Consider the following 19,735-nt stretch of genomic DNA (forward strand, 5'->3'; position numbering starts at 1 on the left):
TGTTCCCTCAGCCTCCTGCCTGTCTCCTTCCTGTGTTCCCTCAGCCTCCTGCCTGTATCCTTGCTGTGTTCCCTCAGCCTCCTGCCTGACTCCTTGCTGTGTTCCCTCAGCCTCCTGCCTGTCTCCTTGCTGTGTTCCCTCAGCCTCCTGCCTGTCCCCTTGTGGTGTTCCCTCAGCCTCCTGCCTGTCTCCTTGCTGTGTTCCCTCAGCCTCCTGCCTGTCTCCTTGTTGTGTTCTCCTCAGCCTCCTGCCTGTCCCCTTGCTGTGTTCCCTCAGCCTCCTGCCTGTCTCCTTGCTGTGTTCCCTCAGCCTCCTGCCTGTCTCCTTGCTGTGTTCCCTCAGCCTCCTGCCTGTCTCCTTGCTATGTTCCCTCAACCTCCTGCCTGTCTCCTTGCTGTGTTCCCTCAGCCTCCTGCCTGCCTTCTTGCTGTGTTCCCTCAGCCTCCTGCCTTTCTCCTTGCTGTTTTCCCTCACCCTCCTGCCTGTCTCCTTGCTGTGTTCCCTCAGCCTCCTGCCTGTCTCCTTGCTGTGTTCCCTCGGTCTCCTGCCTGTCTCCGTGCTGTGTTCCCTCAGCCTCCTGCCTGTCTTCTTCCTGTGTTCTCGCAGCCTCCTGCCTGTCTCCTTCCTGTGTTCCCTCAGCCTCCTGCCTGTCTCTTTGCTGTGTTCCCTCAGCCTCCTGCCTGTCTACTTCCTGTGTTCTCGTAGCCTCCTGCCTGTCTCCTTCCTGTGTTCCCTCAGCCTCCTGCTTATCTCCTTGGTGTGTTCTCCAAGCCTCCTGCCTGTCTCTTTGCTGTGTTCCCTCAGCCTCCTGCCTGTCTCCTTCCTGTGTTCTCGCAGCCAACTGCCTGTGTATTTCGAAATTGTGGGAAATGCAGCTATGTTGGGGTTGTGACTCATCTTCTTCAGGATCTGCAGTGGTTTTGGAGTTTCCTGCTGCCAATGGATTCCGATGGGCACGTAGGTAAAGATGGTAGGGAATTAGACAGTGACATCCTGAAAAATATCCATTTTACAGAGGAGGATGTGCTGGACGTCTTGAAACGCATAAAGGTGTATCAATCCATTCTGGGTAATCCAAGATGGAGGACGGGGTAAATTTCTGGCTGTAAGTGTTGCTCCTTTTTTTGAGGTTTTTTCGGTGTTGGAGGTGATTTCCTTGAATTCCAGGAGCAGCAATTACTGTTTTCTGTGCTGTTGCATTGTTTTGGAACTTTGGGAAATAAAATGTCAAAACAACACCAGTTTTAAAAGGGAGCAGGGCAGACAAAGGAAGCACATGGTGAGGACAGTGCAGGAGAGAGAGAGCGAGAGAAAAAACCTGCACAGTTACCGCCTTTGCTGTTTGAATTCGTGTATCGCTGGACATCGGAGTGCATCTGGGAAAATTAACGAACAATGAAATTCCCAACTAATCTTGGAGGAACTGTTGGGTAAAGTTCACAGCACAGAATCAGATAAGTTAATTATTGTTTTAAGTCTGTCCAATAGAAAGGCTGCAGTAGTGGGTACAGTGGATTCTTTCTTGATTATATGTTTTTGGAGGTAAGTCTCGATTAAAGTTAAAATATTAGCCATAGCTATTAATTTAACCTGGGGCAGTGTTTGTAGAGAAATAAGACGGTGTTATTTTCTGGGTCTGTAGATTGTGAAGGAGCAAAAATGGCCTTTGCAGTGATATGTACTTCTTGTCAGATGTGGGAGTTTAAAGAGAGTTTAAGGGTTACAGCGGATTATATCTGTTGGATGCGAATCTTATCAGATTGAGTGGATCGGTTGGAGAGACAGATAGAAGCGATGAGGAATTTGCAACTGCAACAGTATGTGATGGATGGCAGTTATAGGAAGGGGGGAAATTCTCAGATACAGTCACATAGATGGGTTAACTCCAGGAAGGGTAAGAGAGGTAGGCAGCTAGAGCAGGAGTCTTTTGTGGATATACCCATTTTAAACAGGTATGCTGTTTTGTAAAATGTAGGGGGTGATGGATTCTCAGGGGAACGTAGCACAAACAGCCAAGTTTCTGGTATTGAGACTGGCTCTAACGCAACGAGGGGTACGTCGGCTTCCAAGAGATCAATTGTGTTAGGGGATTCTGTAGTCGGAGGTACAGACAGACCTGCAGAGAAAAAGCAGAATGGTGTGTTGTTTCCCTGGTGCCAGGATCAAGGATGTCTCAGAGACGGTGCAGAATGTTCTCACGGGGGAGAGGGGCCAGCAAGAGGTCATTGTCCACATTGGAACCAACGATATAGGAAGGGAAAAGGTTGAGATTCTGAAGGGAGATTACAGAGAGTTAGGCAGAAATTTAAAATGGAGGTCCTCAAGGGTAGTAATATCTGGATTACTCCCGGTGCTACGAGCTAGTGAGGGCAGGAATAGGAGGATAGAGCAGATGAATGCATGGCTTAGGAGCTGGTCTATGGGACAAGGATTCACATTTTTGGATCATTGGAATCTCTTTTGGGGTAGAAGTGACCTGTACAAGAAGGACGGATTGCACCTAACTTGGAAGGGGACTAATATACTGGCAGGGAAATTTGCTAGAACTGCTTGGGAGGATTTAAACTAGTAAGGTGGGGGGGTTGGGTCCCACGGCGATAGTGAGAAAAGCGATCGATCTGAGACGGGTACAGCTGAGAACAGAAGTGAATCAAACAGTCAGGGCAGGCAGAGACAAGGTAGGACTAATAAATTAAACTGCATTTATTTCAATGCAAGGGGCCTAACAGGGAAGGCAGATGAACTCAGGGCATGGTTAGGAACATGGGACTGGGATATCATAGCAATTATGGAAACATGGCTCAGGGATGGGCAGGACTGGCAGCTTAATGTTCCAGAATACAAAAGCTACAGGAAGGATAGAAAGGGAGGCAAGTGAGGAGGGGGAGTGGCATTTTTAATAAGGGATAGCATTACAGCTGTGCTGAGGGAGGATATTCCCGGAAATACATCCAGGGAAGTTATTTGGGTGGAACTGAGAAATAAGAAAGGGATGATCACCTTATTGGGATTGTATTATAGACCCCCCAATAGTCAGAGGGAAATTTGAGAAACAAACTTGTAAGGAGATCTCAGCTATCTATAAGAATAATAGGGTAGTTATGGTAGGGGATTTTAACTTTCCAAACATAGACTGGGACTGCCATAATGTTAAAGGTTTAGATGGAGAGGAATTTCTGAAGTGTGCACAAGACCATTTTCTGATTCAGTATGTGGATGTACCTACCAGAGAAGGTGCAAAACTTGACCTACTCTTGGAAAATAAGGCAGGGCAGGTGACTGAGGTGTCAGTGGAGGAGCACTATGGGGCCAGTGACCATAATTCTATTAGATTAAAATGGTGATGGAAAAGGATAGACCAGATCTAAAAGCTGAAGTTCGAAATTGGAGAAAGGCCAATTTTGACGGTATTAGGCAAGAACTTTCAAAAGCTGATTGGAGGCAGATGTTTGCAGTAAAGGGACGGCTGGAAAATGGGAAGACTTCAGAAATGAGATAACAAGAATCCAGAGAAAGTATATTCCTGTCAGGGTGAAAGGGAAGGCTGGTAGGTATAGGGAATGCTGGATGACTAAAGAAATTTAGGGTTTGGTTAAGAAAAAGAAGGAAGCATATGTCAGGTACAGACAGGATAGATCGAGTGAATCCTTAGAAGAGTATAAAGAAAGTAGGAGGATACTTAAGAGGGAAATCAGGAGGGCAAAACGGGGACATGAGATAGCTTTGGCAAATAGAATTAAGGAGAATCAAAAGGGGTTTTACAAATATATTAAGGGCAAAAGCTTAACTAGGGAGAGAATAGGGCCCCTCAAAGATCAGCCAGGCAGCCTTTGTGTGGAGCCACAGAAAATGGGGGAGATACTAAATGAATATTTTGCATCAGTGTTTACTGTGGAAAAGGATATGGAAGATATAGACTGTAGGGAAATAGATGGTGACATCTTGCAAAATGTACAGATTACAGAGGAGGAAGTGCTGGATGTCTTGAAACGGTTAAAGGTGGATAAATCCACAGGTGATCAGGTGAACCCGAGAACTCTATGGGAAGCTAGAGAAGTGATTACTGGGCCTCTTGCTGAGATATTTGTATCATCGATAGTCACAGGTGAGGTACCGGAAGACTGGAGGTTGGCAAACGTGGTGCCACTGTTTAAGAAGGGCGGTAAAGACAAGCCAGGGAACTATAGACTGGTGAGCCTGACCTTGGTGGGGGGCAAGTTGTTGGAGGGAATCCTGAGGGACAGGATATACATGTATTTGGAAAGGCAAGGACTGATTTGGGATAGTCAACAAGGCTTTGTGCGTGGGAAATCATGTCTCACAAACTTGATTGATTTTTTTGAAGAAGTAACAAAGAAGATTGATGAGGACAGAGCAGTAGATGTGATCTGTATGGACTTCAGTAAGGCGTTCAACAAGGTTCCCCATGGGAGACTGATTAGCAAGGTTAGGTCGCATGGATTACAGGGAGAGCTAGCCATTTGGATACAGAACTGGCTCAAAGGTAGAAGACAGAGGGGTGATGGTGGAGGGTTGTTTTTCAGACTGGAGGCCTGTGACCAGTGGGGTGCCAAAAGGATCGGTGCTGGGTCCTCTACTTTTTGTCATTTACATAAATGATTTGGACGCGAGCATAAGGGGTACAGTTAGTAAGTTTGCAGATGACACCAAAATTGGAGGTGTAGTGGACTGCGAAGTGGGTGACTTCAGATTACAACAGGATCTGGACCAGATGGGCCAATGGGCTGAGAAGTGGCAGATGGAGTTTAATTCAGATAAATGCGAGGTGCTGTATTTTGGGAAAGGAAATCTTAGCAGGATTTATACACTTAATGGTAAGGTCCTATGGAGTGTTGTTGAACAAAGAGACCTTGGAGTGCAGGTTCATAGCTCCTTGAAAGTGGAGTCGCAGGTAGATAGGATAGTGAAGAAGGCGTTTGATATGCTTTCCTTTATTGGTCAGAGTTTTGAGTACAGGAGTTGGGAGGTCATGTTGCGGCTGTGCAGGACATTGGTTAGGCCACTGTTGGAATATTGCGTGCAATTCTAGTCTCCTCCCTATCGGAAAGATGTTGTGAAACTTGAAAGGGTTCAGAAAAGATTTACAAGGATGTTGCCAGGGTTGGAGGATCTGAGCTACAGGGAGAGGCTGAACAGGCTGGGACTGTTTTCCCTGGAGCATCGGAGGCTGAAGGGTGACCTTATAGAGGTTTACAAAATTATGAGGGGCATGGATAGGATAAATAGACAAAGTCTTTTCCCTGGGGTTGGGGAGTCCAGAACTAGAGGGCATAGGCTTAGGGTGAGAGGGGAAAGATATAAAAGAGACCGAAGCGGCAACTTTTTCACACAAAGGGTGGAACGTGTATGGAATGAGCTGCCAGAGGATGTGGTGGAGTCTGGTACAATGGCAACATTTAAGAGGCATTTGGATGGGTATATGAATAGGAAGGGTTTGGAGGGATATGGGCAGGGCGCTGGCAGGTGGGACTAGATTGGATTGGGATATCTGGTCGGCATGGACAGGTTGGACCGAAAGGTCTGTTTCCATGCTGTACATCTCTATGACTCTAAGTGTACCCTAGACCTCTGTGGGAAGGCAGGGAAGTGATGCCAGGCCTCTTGCTGAGATTTGTTTTAATCATTGATAGTCATAGGTGAGGTGCCCGAAGACTGGAGGTTGGCTAACATGGTGCCACTGTTTAAGAAGGGTGCTAAGTACAAGCCAGGGAAGTAGAGACCAGTGAGCCTGACCTTGGTGGTAGGCAAGCTTTTGGGTAGAATCCTGAGGGAAAGGATGTACATGTATTTGGAAAGGCAAGGACTGATTAGGGATAGTCAACATGGCTTTGTGCATGGGAAATCATATCTCACAAACTTGATTGAGTTTTTTGAAGAAGTAACGAAGAGGATTGATGAGGGCAGAGCAGTAGATGTGAGCTATATGGACTTCAGTAAGGCGTTCGACAAGTTTCCCCATTGGAGACTGATTAGCAAAGTTAGATCTCGCAGAATACATGGAGAGCTATGGTGGCTCAGTGGTTAGCACAGCTGCCTCACAGTGCCAGGGACCTGGGTTCAATTCTCTCCTTGGGCAACTGTCTGTGTGGAGTTTGCACATTCTCCCCATGTCAGTGTGGGTATCTTCTGGGTGCTCTGGTTTCCTCCCACAATCCAAAGACGTGCAGGTTAGGTGAATTGGCCATGCTAAATTGCCCATAGTGTTAGGGGTATATGTAGGGGAATGTGTCTGGGAGGGTTGCTTTTCGGAGGGTCGGTGTGGACTTGTTGGGCCGAAGGGCTGTTTCCACACTGTAAGGAATCTAATCTAAACTAGCCAATTGGATACATAACTGGCTGAAAGGTAGAAGACACAGGGTAGTGGTGGGGGGTTGTTTTTCAGACTGGAGTCCTGTGACCAGTGGAGTGCCACAAAGATCGGTGCTGGGTCCTTTACTTTTCATCATTTGTATAAATGATTTGGATGTGAGCATGAGAGGTACTGTTAGTAAGTTTGCAGATGACACCTAAATTGGAGGTGTAGTGGACAGCGAAAAAGGTTACCTCAGATTACAATGGGATCTTGATCAGATGGGCCAATGGGCTGAGAAGTGGCAAATGGAGTTTAATTCAGATAAATGCAAGGTGCTGCATTTTGGGAAAGGAAATCTTAGCAGGACTTATACACTTAATGGTAGGGTCGTAGGGAGTGCTGCTGAACAAAGAAACCTTGGAGTGCAGGTTCATAGTTCCTTGAAAGTGGAGTTGCAGGTAGTTAGGATAGTGAAGAAGGCGTTTGGTATGCTTTCCTTTATTGGTCAGAGTATTGAGTACTCTGGAGTACTCTGGAGTTGGGAAGTCATGTTGCAGCTGTACAGGACATTGATTAGGCCACTGTTGGAATATTGCGTGCAATTCTGGTCTCCTTCCTATCAGAAAGATGTTGTGAAACTTGAAAGGGTTCAGGAAAGATTTACAAGGATGTTGCCAGGGTTGGAAGATTTGAGCTATAGGGAGAGGCTAAATAGGCTGTGCTGTTTTTCCTGGAGCTTCGGAGGCTGAAGGGTGACCTTATCAAGGTTTACAAAATTATAAGGGACAGGAGAATCGACATTTCGAGCATAAGCCCTTCTTCAGGATTCTGCCCGAAATGTCGATTCTCCTATTCCTTGGATGCTGCCTGACCTGCTGCGCTTTTCCAGCAACACATTTTCAGCTCTGATCTCCAGCATCTGCAGTCCTCACTTTCTCCTCGAAAATTATGAGGGGTATGGATAGAATAAATAGACAAAGTCTTATCCCTGGGGTGGGGGAGTCCAAAACTAGAGGGCATAGGTTTAGGGTGAGAGGGCAAAGATATAAAAGAGACCTAAGGGGCAACTTTTTCACACAGGGGGTGGTACATGTATGGAATGAGCTGCCAGAGGATGTGGTGGAGGCTGGTACAATTGCAACATTTAAGAGGCATTTGGATGGGTATATGAATAGGAAGGGTTTGGAGGGATATGTGCCGGGTGCTGGCAGGTGGGACTAGATTGGGTTAGGATAACTGGTCGGTATGAATGGGTTGGACTGAAGGGCCTGTTTCCACGCTGTACATCTCTATGACTCTATGACTCTACGTCAACATTTCGGGTAAAGAAGAGTTATATCCATGTTGACTTCTGATGCTGCCTGGCTTGCTGTGTTCTTCCAGCCTACTGCTTGTCTACCTTGGATTCCAGCATCTGCGTGTTCTTTTTGTCTCTAATGCGCATCATCTGCCTGTCAAAAGTTTACCCTTAAGTTCTCAGATTTTTGCCTGTACAGTATTTCCAAAAACTTCTTAAATTCATTCATGGGGTGAGTTCACAGCTTGCTTGGCCAGCATTTATTACCCATCCCTAATTGCCAAGGGGGCAGTTAAGAGCCAGCCACATTGGCTGTGGGTCTGGAGTCACATGTAGGCCAGAGCAGGTAAAGCTGCAAGTTTCCTTGCCTGAAGGAAATCAGTGAACCTGATGGGATTTTCCAACCACCCTCACTCCATGAAAACATTTATAAAATTACGAGGGGTATAGATAAGATGAATGACAGGTGTCTTTGTTTCCCAAGGGTTTGAGTTTTAAAAATACTCTGGATAGGCTGGGACTTTGTTCATCGGAGGGTAGGAGGTTGAGGGGTGAGTTTATTGAGGATTATAAGCTCTGAGGTGTATAGCTAAGGCGAATAGCAGCTGTCTTTTCCCTAGGGTGGTGGATTTCAAGACTAGGGGACATATTTTTAAGGTTAGAGGAGCAATAGGATTAGATTAGATTAGATTACCTACAGTGTGGAAACAGGCCCTTTGGCCCAACAAGTCCACATTGACCCTCCGGAGAGTAACCCACCTTGACCCATTCCCCTGCATTTACCCCTGACTAATGCACCTAAACTACACATCCCTGAACACTAGGAGGCAATTTAGCATGGCCAATTCACCCTAACCTGCACATCTTTGGATTGTGGGAAGAAACTGGAGCACCCAGAATAAACCCACGCAGACATGAGGAGCAACATTTTACAGAGAGTAGATCATGTGTGGTATGAACCTCCTGAGGAAGTGGTAGATGAGGGTACAGTTACAAAGTTTAAAAGACATTTGGCTAAGTCCATGAATAGGAAAGGTTTGGAGGGATATTGGCCAGGAGCAGGCAGGTGGGACTAATTTAGTTTGGGATTATGGCCTGGTTAGACCTAAGGATTTGTTTCCGCGCTTTATGCTTCTATGACTTGGCTCTGTGATCTCTCATCTGTTGATCAGAAATATCTCTTTAACCTATAGAGATATCTCTTTTAGCAGCTCCCTGTGCCACTATTTATTGATGCAAGATCTTGAGACAATATCCTTTTTATGCTTTTGGACTTACACTAATTGCATCCCAATCTTATGTCGTCCTTGTTCCTAAATAACCCAGCCAACGATCCCCCAAAACTTTGACACAACTCATAGAGGTAGATCCTCTAATCCCAGAGTCACCACAAATCTGATGCAACCAACAATTCCAATTTGCCCCTGACAAACAAGTTAAGTTTCGATTCCCAACACAGGCTGAGACCACCACGAAGGACTTTCTTTCTCAACCCCGCTCCTCGCCTGACCCTCAGGTTAATCTCATCACCAGCCATCTCTCTTTCTAAGGACAGAGCAGCCCTCACCTTTGTACCTCAACCAGTATGAGAGCAAACTGTCCCAGGTTCCTACAGCAAACAGCCAAAACAACTCTGTTTACCCAAACACTGGTAACTTTGTCAGAAGTCACCAGACACAAGGTTATAGTCCAACAGGTTTATTTGAAGTCACAAACGCTCTGAGCATTGCTCCTTTATTAGCTCGGAAAGTTGGTAGTTTCAAATAAAGCTGGTGGACTCTAACCTGGTGTCAATGTAACTTCTGAGTTTGTCCAGACCGGACCAACACAGGCACCTGCCTCCACATCATGGTTACTGATAATTTTAACACAGAGCGGTAAAAAAAAAACTGACCCTTAACTTGCACAGTTTAAACGTTACCCCCTTTAAGATCCACACACCCAAAAGACCAAGCAGAGACATTGAGTAACATTGTGTAAAGCATAGTTTAGGAGAACACAGTTTTGTATGGGCAATCAAATCACAAAATGAACCGGGTTCATTCCATCATCCTTTCGATTCTTTAATGATTGCACAAGTGCACAGTGTTGGTCGCTGCTCGAGTTTGTTGGGTTTTGGAGTATAATCTGCTCTTTCCACAAATAAAAAAAAAGATCTGGGGAGAGCGTTCCTACGGAGAACTGACCAATCAGAGGGCTGTTGCTATGCTGAGTCCTCCTGGACCGGCAGCAGATGGTGCAATCGCCTGGATGTAGTGACCCCAGTGAGTCATTGGCTCTCAGTCTCCAAAGCTGCAGACAACTTTCCTGTTCGGTTTCCCCTCTGCAAAGCAGGGCCCCATTCTCTACCATTCCCCGCCTCTCCCAAAGCGCTCATAAATCAAGGGAATGTGACCACCATGTGAAAGATAGACAGAGTGAGATCAGAGAAGGGATAGAGAGGCAGACAGGATGGGTGAGAGAGGATAAAGAAAGGCAGATAGTGTGGTGAGAGAGAGAGAGACAGACAGAATGTGGGAGAGATAGAGAGAAAGGGAGGCAATGTGTGTGAGAGAGAGACAGGATGTGGGAGAGAGAGAGATAAAGACAGAATGTGGTGTGTGTGAGAGAGAAAGACAGAATGTGTATGAGAGAGACAGGATGTGGGAGAGAGAGAGAAAGACAACGTGTGTGAGAGAGGCAGTGTGGGAGAGAGAGACAGGATGTGGGAGAGAGAAAGACAGAACGTGCGTGAGAGACTGGGAGAGAGAGAAAGACAGGCAGAATGTGTGTGAGTGAGAGAGAAAAGCAGTCAGAATGTGAGATAAAGAGAAAGATATGTAGACTGTATGAGAGATACAGGTGGGAGAGATAGAAAGGGAGGCAATGTGTGTGTGTGTGTGTGAGCGAGAGACAGACAGAATGTAATAAAGAGAGAGACAGACTGTATGTGTGTGAGAGAGAAACGCAGACTGCATGTGTGTGAGAGAAACGCAGACTGCATGTGTGTGAGAAACGCAGACTGCATGTGTGTGAGAGAGAAACGCAGACTGCATGTGTGTGTAAGAGAAACGCAGACTGCATGTGTGTGTGAGAGAAACGCAGACTGCATGTGTGTAAGAGAAACGCAGACTGCATGTGTGTGTGAGAGAAACGCAGACTGCATGTGTGTGTGAGAAACGCAGACTGTATGTGTGTGTGAGAGAAACGCAGACTGCATGTGTGTGTGAGAAACGCAGACTGCATGTGTGTGTGAGAGAAACGCAGACTGTATGTGTGTGTGAGAGAAACGCAGACTGCATGTGTGTGTGAGAGAAACGCAGACTGCATGTGTGTGAGAGAGAAACGCAGACTGCATGTGTGTGTGAGAGAAACGCAGACTGCATGTGTGTGTGAGAGAAACGCAGACTGTATGTGTGTGTGAGAGAAACGCAGACTGCATGTGTGTGAGAGAGAAACGCAGACTGCATGTGTGTGTGAGAGAAGACAATGATACAAAGATAGTAACACGCAGAAAATGGAAGGGACAGAACCCACGAGTGGGAAAGACCGAGAGAGAGGGGATCGGGGTGGGGATGAAAGTGAAAGACAGAAAGTGCACCTCAGAAACAGAGAGAGAGCAAGAGAGCTGGTGTTGTGTATGCATAGGCTGCTGGTCAATGAGGGATTGTGAACTCAGTTTAAGAAAATTGAGGGATAGAAAGAGTCCACAATGGGCTATCGTTGAGCAACAGGGAGGAATGGCCGCAGTTACTCTCCCCTCACGATGGCCGGGATCCAAGAATTTCTTAAAAACCCGTCAAAGTCCAGACCCAACCTGGGCCTGGGGAGGTATAAGACGAAGGTTTATTTGACATAACTAACAAGCTGAGTTCCAGCTGACAATTCTGTGTCTTTCTCTGTCCGTCCTCTCTTCCCACTTTCAGGAATGTCGGAGATAGGTTTGGAGGATGGGAGGCAGAGGTAACGAAGCAACCTCCGAGATCCGGTCCTGTCCAAGCGACTGCCGGATTCTCTGCCGGGAAAGATCAGCCAGACGGAGCGGCTGTCCTGGATTGAGGGAGGGAGAAAGGGAACAGTTCTCAGGAAGAGCTCGTTCCAAATATCCAACACAACAGTCCTCCACCCTCACTGCAATCCCCTCACCCTCTCTCCCCACCCTCAGTACAATCCCCTCACCCTCACTCCCCACCCTCAGTACAATCCTCCACCCTCAGTACAATCCCCTCAACCCCCACCCTCACTGCAATCCCCTCACCCACACTCCCCAGTCTCACTGCAATCCCCTCACCCTCACTTCCAACCCTCAGTACAAACCCCTCAACCTCACTCCCCACCCTCACTACAATCCCCTCACCCTCACTCCCCACCCTCAGTACAATCCCCACCCTCACTGCAATCCCCTCACCCTCACTCCCCACTCTCACTACAATCCCCTCACCCTCACTCCCCACCCTCAGTACAATCCCCACCCTCACTGCAATCCCCTCACCCTCACTCCCCACTCTCACTACAATCCCCTCACCCTCACTCCCCACCCTCAGTACAATCTCCACCCTCACTACAATCCCCTCACCCTCACTACCCACCCTCACTACAATCCCCAGTCCCCTCACTCCCCACCCTCACTACAATCTCCACCCCCACACTCCCCACCCTCACTACAATCCCCTCATGCTCACTCCACACACTCACTACAATCCATACACCCTCACTACAATCTCCACCCATTCATTCCCCACCCTCACTACAATCCCTTCACCCTCAATCCCCACCCTCACCACAATCCCCACCCCCTCACTCCCCACCCTCGCTACAATTCCCTCACTCTCACTCCCCATCCTCACTACAATCCCCTCACCCTCACTCCCCACCCTCACTACCATCCCCTCCCCCTCACTCCCCACCCTCGCTACAATTCCCTCACTCTCACTCCCCACCCTCAGTACAATCCCCTCACCCTCACTTCCCACCCTCACTAAATTTCCCCACCCCCACACTCCCCACCCTCACTATCATTCCCCCACTCTCACTCCCACCCTCACTACCATCCCCACCCCCTCACTCTCCACTCTCACTACAATCCCCTTACCCTCACTCCCCACCCTCACTACAATCCCCTCACCCTCACTCCCCACCCACACTACAATCCCCACTCCCTCACTCCCCATCCTCACTACAATCCCCTCACCCTCACTCCCCACCCTCACTACAATCCCCTCATGCTCACTCCACACACTCACTACAATCCATACACCCTCACTACAATCTCCACCCATTCATTCCCCACCCTCACTACAATCCCTTCACCCTCAATCCCCACCCTCTCTACAATCCCCTCCCCCTCACTCCCCACCCTCGCTACAATTCCCTCACTCTCACTCCCCATCCTCACTACAATCCCCTCACCCTCACTCCCCACCCTCACTACCATCCCCTCCCCCTCACTCCCCACCCTCGCTACAATTCCCTCACTCTCACTCCCCACCCTCAGTACAATCCCCTCACCCTCACTTCCCACCCTCACTAAATTTCCCCACCCCCACACTCCCCACCCTCACTACCATTCCCCCACTCTCACTCCCACCCTCACTACCATCCCCACCCCCTCACTCTCCACTCTCACTACAATCCCCTTACCCTCACTCCCCACCCTCACTACAATCCCCTCACCCTCACTCCCCACCCACACTACAATCCCCACTCCCTCACTCCCCACCGTCACTACAATCTCTACTCCCTCACTCCCCACCCTCACTACAATCCCCTCACTCTTACTCCCCACCCTCACTACAATCCCCATCCCCTCACTCCCCACACTCACCACAATTCCCATCCCCCGCACTCCCCACCCTCACTACAATCCCCTCACCCTCACTCCCCACCCTCACAACAATACCCACACCCTCACTCCCCACCCTCACTACAATCCCCACCTCCTCACTTCCCACCTTCACTACAATCCCCTCACCCTCACTCTCCACCCTCACTACAATCCCCTCACCCTCACTCCCCACCCTCACTACAATTCCCTCACTCTCACTCCCCACCCTCACTACAATCCCCTCACCCTCACTTCCCACCCTCACTAAATTTCTCCACCCCCACACTCCCCACCCTCACTACCATTCCCCCACTCTCACTCCCACCCTCACTACCATCCCCACCCCCTCACTCCCCACTCTCACTGCAATCCCTTTACCCTCACTCCCCACCCTCACTACAATCCCCTCACCGTCACTCCCCACCCACACTACAATCCCCACCCCCTCACTCCCCATCCTCACTACAATCCCCTCACCCTCTCTCCCCACTCTCACTACAATCCCCTCACCCTCATTCCCCACCCTCATAACAATACCCACACCCTCACTCCCCACCGTCACTACAATCCCCACCCCCTCACTTCCCACCTTCACTACAATCCCCACCACCTCACTCCCCACCTTCTCTACAATCCCCTCCCCCTCTCTTCTCTCCCTCACTACAATCCCCTCCCCCTCTCTCCCCACCCTCACTACAATCCCCTCCCCCTCACTCCCCACCCTCACTACAATCCCCCTTCTCGCTCACTCTCCACCCTCACTAGTTGAAAAGGAGTTACAAGGAGGTTGCCAGGGTTGGAGGATTGTTGCAACAGTGAGAGGCTGAATAAACTGAGGCTGATGTCCTTGGAGCTTCGGAGGCTGAGGGGTGACCTTATAGAGGTTTATGAAATTAGAAGGGGCATGGGTAGGGTGAATAGCATCCGAGGAGCAGGAGAGTTGATGTTTCGAGCAAAAGCCCTTCATCAGAAATGAAGCTCATTCCTGTTTATGCCCGAAACGCCAATTCTCCTGCTCCTCGGTTGCTGCCTGACCTGCTGTACTTTTCCAGCACCACACTCTCGACATCAGCTTAATGTTAGAAGGGAAAGAATAAAAGGGAACCTGAGGGGTTACGTTTTTACACAGAGGGTGGTACACATCTGGAATGAGCTACCAGTGGAAGTGGTTAAGGCAGATACAATAACATCATTTAAAAGGCATTTGGACAAAAACTTGAATAGTGCAGGGAAATGGGGTTACCGTGAAAGGACATTTTGGACAGCATGGACCAGTTTGGGCTGAAGGGCCTGTTTCCACACTGTAGGGGTTCTATGATTCTATCTATGACTTGTACAAATGCAGGGATAGGAAAGGATATGGGCCAAGTGCAGGGAAATGGGGTTAGTGTGGATGGACATTTGGGTTGGCATGGACCAGTTTGGGCTGAATGGCCTGTCTCCTTCCTGTAGGACTGGTTGCAGGACCTGACCTCATGCGCCCTAGCCCAGAGATGTTAGCGCTACGCCAAAGCGCACGTGTGACTCGTTGCTGTTGTTGTTCACTTACTCTCCAGGCCATTCAGGTAGGTGAGGGTGATGCTGGCATTGCCCCAGACGCAGCTCACCATGGGGTACAGCGTCTTGCCCTTCAGCCCGTCGAAGGCCACTCCCAGGTACATGCCGTCCACCAGGAAGCTCAGGGTCCCGCCGTCGCAGTCCAGCACAGCCAGGAAGCTCTCGGGCACGGGCAACGGCTCCTCTGCCACCTCAGGGTACCGGCGGCCATCCCTGCCCCCACCGTGTAGCCGGTTCGCCCCCAGCTCCCAGCCCCAGGACTCTCCATCCCCTCCGCCCAGGAGCACCCGGTAGCTGTCATGGTGCAGGGGGGCGTGGGCAGTGCCCACCCCTATCGCCGCGTGGCTGCCCCTCTCCCCAGGGGGCCAGCGCACCCGCCAGACGTGGAGTCCGCGGCGGTAACCCACGCTGCCCCGGGCGCAGTCCGTGCTGTCCTGCACCGGGTTCCGGCGCACCGTCAGCCCACTGTAGACCGTGGCACCCTCCGGCTGGCACATGTTGGGCGAGCGGTCCCAGCGACTCCAGGCGTGGCAGAGCTGCACCTCCATGGGCACCGGGGGCAGGTCCAGAAGGAGCTCTAAGTTGGCAGGAGTTGGCACGTGCCAGTCTTTGAACTGCTGCAGCCTCTGTTTCCAATTCGTCTGCTCCGTCTCCTCCCTCGTGGGTTTGATCAACTTCAAACCCATTTTACTCACAAAGGGACACAAGACTCTACCCTCTCCTGGCTTCCCTCGTGAGTGACCCAAGCTGAAATCGAAAGTTATTTTCTTCCTATTTCCAATGTAATTGCAAAGTGCACTGCTCTCCTCATCGAGGGAAAGTCTGCTACTAAAGCGTTCACAAGTGACACCTTTTTATATGTGTTTTATCAGCTTTATCGGATCCTCTTACGCACAGTCAGAATAGTGTGTTATTGTCTGATGAATGGCTCTCACTCTCTCAGTCACAGGCTGTATCTCACACAGTCCTCCCGTTCCCATCTTGCCGTCACTGACTCCCACTCAGTACATGGTCAAATGTCCACGTCATTCAGCGACACTTGGGTCTCCTGTGTTGAGCAAGAGGCAGATATACCAGAGTTAGGACAATCCAGGGCCAGGGCAAGAACGAGAGAGAGAGAGAGAGAGAGAATGATAGACAGAAACACAGAGAAAGACACTTGCAGAAAGAGAGTCTCACACACACACACACACATATATAAGCATACATAAACAGACACACAAACTCTCCAACACACACACACACACTCTCTCATATACACATTCTCTCTCACACACACACACAGACACACATACCCTGTCTCTCATACACATGCACGTACACAAAGTCTGTTCTACGTAACACTCCCATGTGCATATACATACACATTTTCTCCCTCTCTCTCTCTCTTTTGCTCACTCTGTCTCTCATACACACACAAGTCCACACAATCCCACTCTCTCACACATACACACACATCTCACCCTCTCTCACACACAGATACTCTCTCACTCACCCACTCTCTCTCTCTCTGACTATCACACATACACTCTCTCCTTTACTCACACACACAGACATAGAGAGATTCAATGAGAGACAGACAGACACACACACAAAGCGACACACAGAGCAACTCCTCATTTTCTGTTTGATTTGATTTGATTTATTAATTGTCACATGCATTTTGTAACAAAACACAGCTGGAGGTGTTGTAAATTTAAGCATGTTACAGCCTTTTAGACTGTCTTCAACTCCACAACTTCACATTCTGCTTGTTCCCCAGTCTACCTCACCCCCAACCCCAGTCTTGTCTAGTTTAGTTTGCTATCAATAAATTGAACCCATTCTCTTCCATCCACACTTGAACTCACATCCACGTTCGATCTGTTTCTCCATCATTAACAGAACTGGGTCATTTGCATTGGGCCTCACTATCATCCCTTCATCTCTCCAAAAAACATGCATGTAAAGTTTCTAACCCCTATCAATTCTGAAGAAGGGTCAGCCTCAAAACTGTTCTTCTCTATCTCTCTCCCTACAGCTGTTGCCAAACCTGCTGAGTTTCTCCAGCACTCTGTGTTTGTTTCAAATTAGATTAGATTCCCTACAGTGTGGAAACAGGCCCTTCAGCTCAACCAGTCCACACCAACCCTCCGAAGAGTAACCCACCCAAACCTATTTCCCTCTGACTAGTGCATCTAACACGACGGGCAATTTACCCCTGGCCTGCACATCTTTGGACTGTGAGACAAAACCGGAGCACTCGGAGGAAACCCACGCAGACAAAGGGGAGAATGTGCAAACTACACACAGTCACCCAAGGCTGAGAATTGAACCCGGGTCCCCGGCTCTGTGAGGCAGCAGTGCCAACCACTGAGCCACCGTGCCACCTCTAAAATGGCAGTGGTGGGATTCAAAGCCACACCTCCTTAGAGATTGGAACCTGGATCCAGCGCCTTAGATCGCTCGGCAACACTACCAGCCGCAGAGTCTCCACAACATCTCTTTGTGGGTGGCACGGTGGCACAGTGGTTACACTGCTGCCTCACAGCGCCAGAGACCTGGGTTCAATTCCTGCCTCAGGCGACTGACTGTGGGGGGTTTGCACATTCTCCCCGTATCTGTGTGGGTTTGCTCCGGTTTCCTCCCACAGTCCAAAAAACATGTACAGGTTAGGTGAATTGACCATGCTAAATTGCCCGTAGTGTTAGGTATAGGGGAATGGGTCTGGGTGGGTTGCGCTTCGGCAGGTCAGTGTGGACTTGTTGGGCTGAAGGGCCTGTTTCCACACTGTAAGTAATCTAATCTAAATAGTTACTTTTTATTTGAGGTTAAGCTGATGAAATAACTGCACTGGGACTGGCATCCTGTCACCAAGTCACCCTTTAGCTACACATGTATAGTACATGTCATTGATCCAGCTAGCACAGAGCTGGCTCCTTGAGTGAACAGAGCTCCTGACACTCCTGATTGTTTTCTTTCCTTTTTCTTTCTTTTTTAATGTTGCAAGTGAATTTCTTCAGGAGTATGCTTTTGTCTCATGGTCACTGGAATAACTCCACGGAGGCCAGTATCTAATCTCCAGGTCACCTTGATTCAGCTCCTTCAGAGTCAGCTCTCAGCGTGAACAGGATGTGTGACGCTCCTGCTTTTCATTTTGTTTTGTTCTTATTGTTCCCCAGCCCCCATGTCGTGTGTGGGCAGGTATAGGACACAGTGAAGAACAAACAAGTTAGAAGAGACCTAAGGGGCAACTTTTTCACACAGAGGGTGGCATGTGTGTGGAATGAGCTGCCAGAGGAAGTGGTGAAGGCTGGTAAAATTACAACATTTAAGAGGCATTTGGATGGGTATATGAATAGGAAGGTTTTGGAGGGATATTGGGCGGGTGCTGGCAGTTGGGACTAGATTAGGGGGTTGGGATATCTGGTCGGCATGGACGGGTTGGACCGAAGGTTCTGTTTCTGTGCTGTACATCTTTATGACTCTATGTGCGTATATTTTACACTCCTGTTTATATCTGTCAGCCAAGGCTCCCTGATTGGATCAGGTTAGCAGGTCCCAATCAGGGACTTCTATTCTATGGGATCTACCTAGCTGACCTCAGAGTTGTGTATAACACTGTGTGAAGTTCTGGTCACCACGCTATAGGAAGGATTTGCATAGAATAGAATCACCATCATAGAATCCCCAAAGTGTGGAAACAGGCCCTTCAGCCCAACAAGTCCACACCGACCCTCTGATGAATATCCCACCCAGACCCATTCCCCTACCCAATTTCTTTACATTTACCCCTGACTAATGCACCTAACTTATACATCCCTGAACACTACGGGCAATTTAGCACGGCCAATCCATCCTAACTTGCACATCTTTGATTGTGGGAGGAAACCGGAGCACCCGGAGGAAAGCCATGCAGACACGGAGAGAACGTGCAAACTCCACACAGACAGTCTTCTGAGGCTGGAATCGAACCCGGGTCCCTGGCACTGTGAGGCAGCAGTGATAACCACTGAACCACCGTCCGTTAGAGAAGGTGTTGAGGAGATTGACCAGGGCTGAAGAGAGAATGGATAGGATGGGACAGGGAAAGAAAACTTGGCCGGTCTGGTGGGAAGGAAGCAGAGTTAACATTTCGGGCCTGGTGACTCTTCATCAGAACCGCCCTCAGAGATTCATACAGCATGATAACATTCCTGATGAAGGGCTTATGCCTGAAACATTGACTCTCCTGCTCCTTGGATAGAACGTAGAACATAGAACATAGAACATAGAACAATACAGCACAGAACAGGCCCTTCGGCCCACGATGTTGTGCCGTACATTTGTCCTAGCTGAAGCACCCATCCATGTACCTATCCAATTGCCGCTTAAAGGTCACCAAAGATTCTGACTCGACCACTCCCACAGGTAGCGCATTCCATGCCCCCACCACTCTCTGGGTAAAGAACCCACCCTTGACATCTCCCCTATACCTTCCACCCTTCACCTTAAATTTATGTCCCCTTGTAACACTCTGTTGCACCCGGGGAAAAAGTTTCTGACTGTCTACTCTATCTATTCCTCTGATCATCTTATAAACCTCTATCAAGTCACCCCTTATCCTTCACTGTTCCAACGAGAAAAGGCCTAGCACTCTCAACCTATCCTCGTACGACCTATTCTCCATTCCAGGCAACATCCTGGTAAATCATCTCTGCACCCTCTCCAAAGCTTCCACATCTTTCCTAAAGTGAGGCGACCAGAACTGCACACAGTACTCCAAATGTGGCCTAACCAAAGTCCT

The 19,735-nt window shown here is 48.9% G+C and overlaps 2 protein-coding genes across 4 annotated transcripts in view; one reads left to right on the top strand and one right to left on the bottom strand.

Moving 5' to 3' along the window:
• Positions 1-15,986, bottom strand: part of LOC122544429 (SPRY domain-containing SOCS box protein 4-like) — a 37,319-nt gene extending 21,333 nt beyond the window's left edge. Inside the window, exons 1-2 of one of the 2 annotated variants that reach the window (XM_043683678.2) lie at positions 14,963-15,986; positions 9,649-11,639 (exon numbers count right to left, since the gene is read on the bottom strand). In XM_043683678.2, the coding sequence (XP_043539613.2) occupies positions 11,512-11,639; positions 14,963-15,656 (822 nt within the window). In that variant the 5' untranslated portion in view covers positions 15,657-15,986 and the 3' untranslated portion in view covers positions 9,649-11,511. Of the gene's footprint in view, positions 1-9,648; positions 11,640-14,962 lie in introns of those variants that run through there. The other variant, XM_087982691.1, reaches the window with a different exon arrangement.
• The window catches only part of LOC122544428 (uncharacterized), a 53,258-nt gene continuing 34,579 nt past the window's right edge, over positions 1,057-19,735 (top strand). Inside the window, exon 1 of one of the 2 annotated variants that reach the window (XM_087982689.1) lies at positions 1,057-1,105. In XM_087982689.1, the coding sequence (XP_087838815.1) occupies positions 1,080-1,105 (26 nt within the window). In that variant the 5' untranslated portion in view covers positions 1,057-1,079. The remainder of the gene's footprint in view (positions 1,106-19,735) is intronic. The other variant, XM_087982688.1, reaches the window with a different exon arrangement.

The sequence above is a fragment of the Chiloscyllium plagiosum genome, unplaced genomic scaffold (assembly GCF_037043375.1).
Source record: "Chiloscyllium plagiosum isolate Xiang-an unplaced genomic scaffold, Cpla_swu_hap1 HiC_scaffold_44, whole genome shotgun sequence".
Lineage (NCBI taxonomy): Eukaryota > Metazoa > Chordata > Chondrichthyes > Orectolobiformes > Hemiscylliidae > Chiloscyllium > Chiloscyllium plagiosum.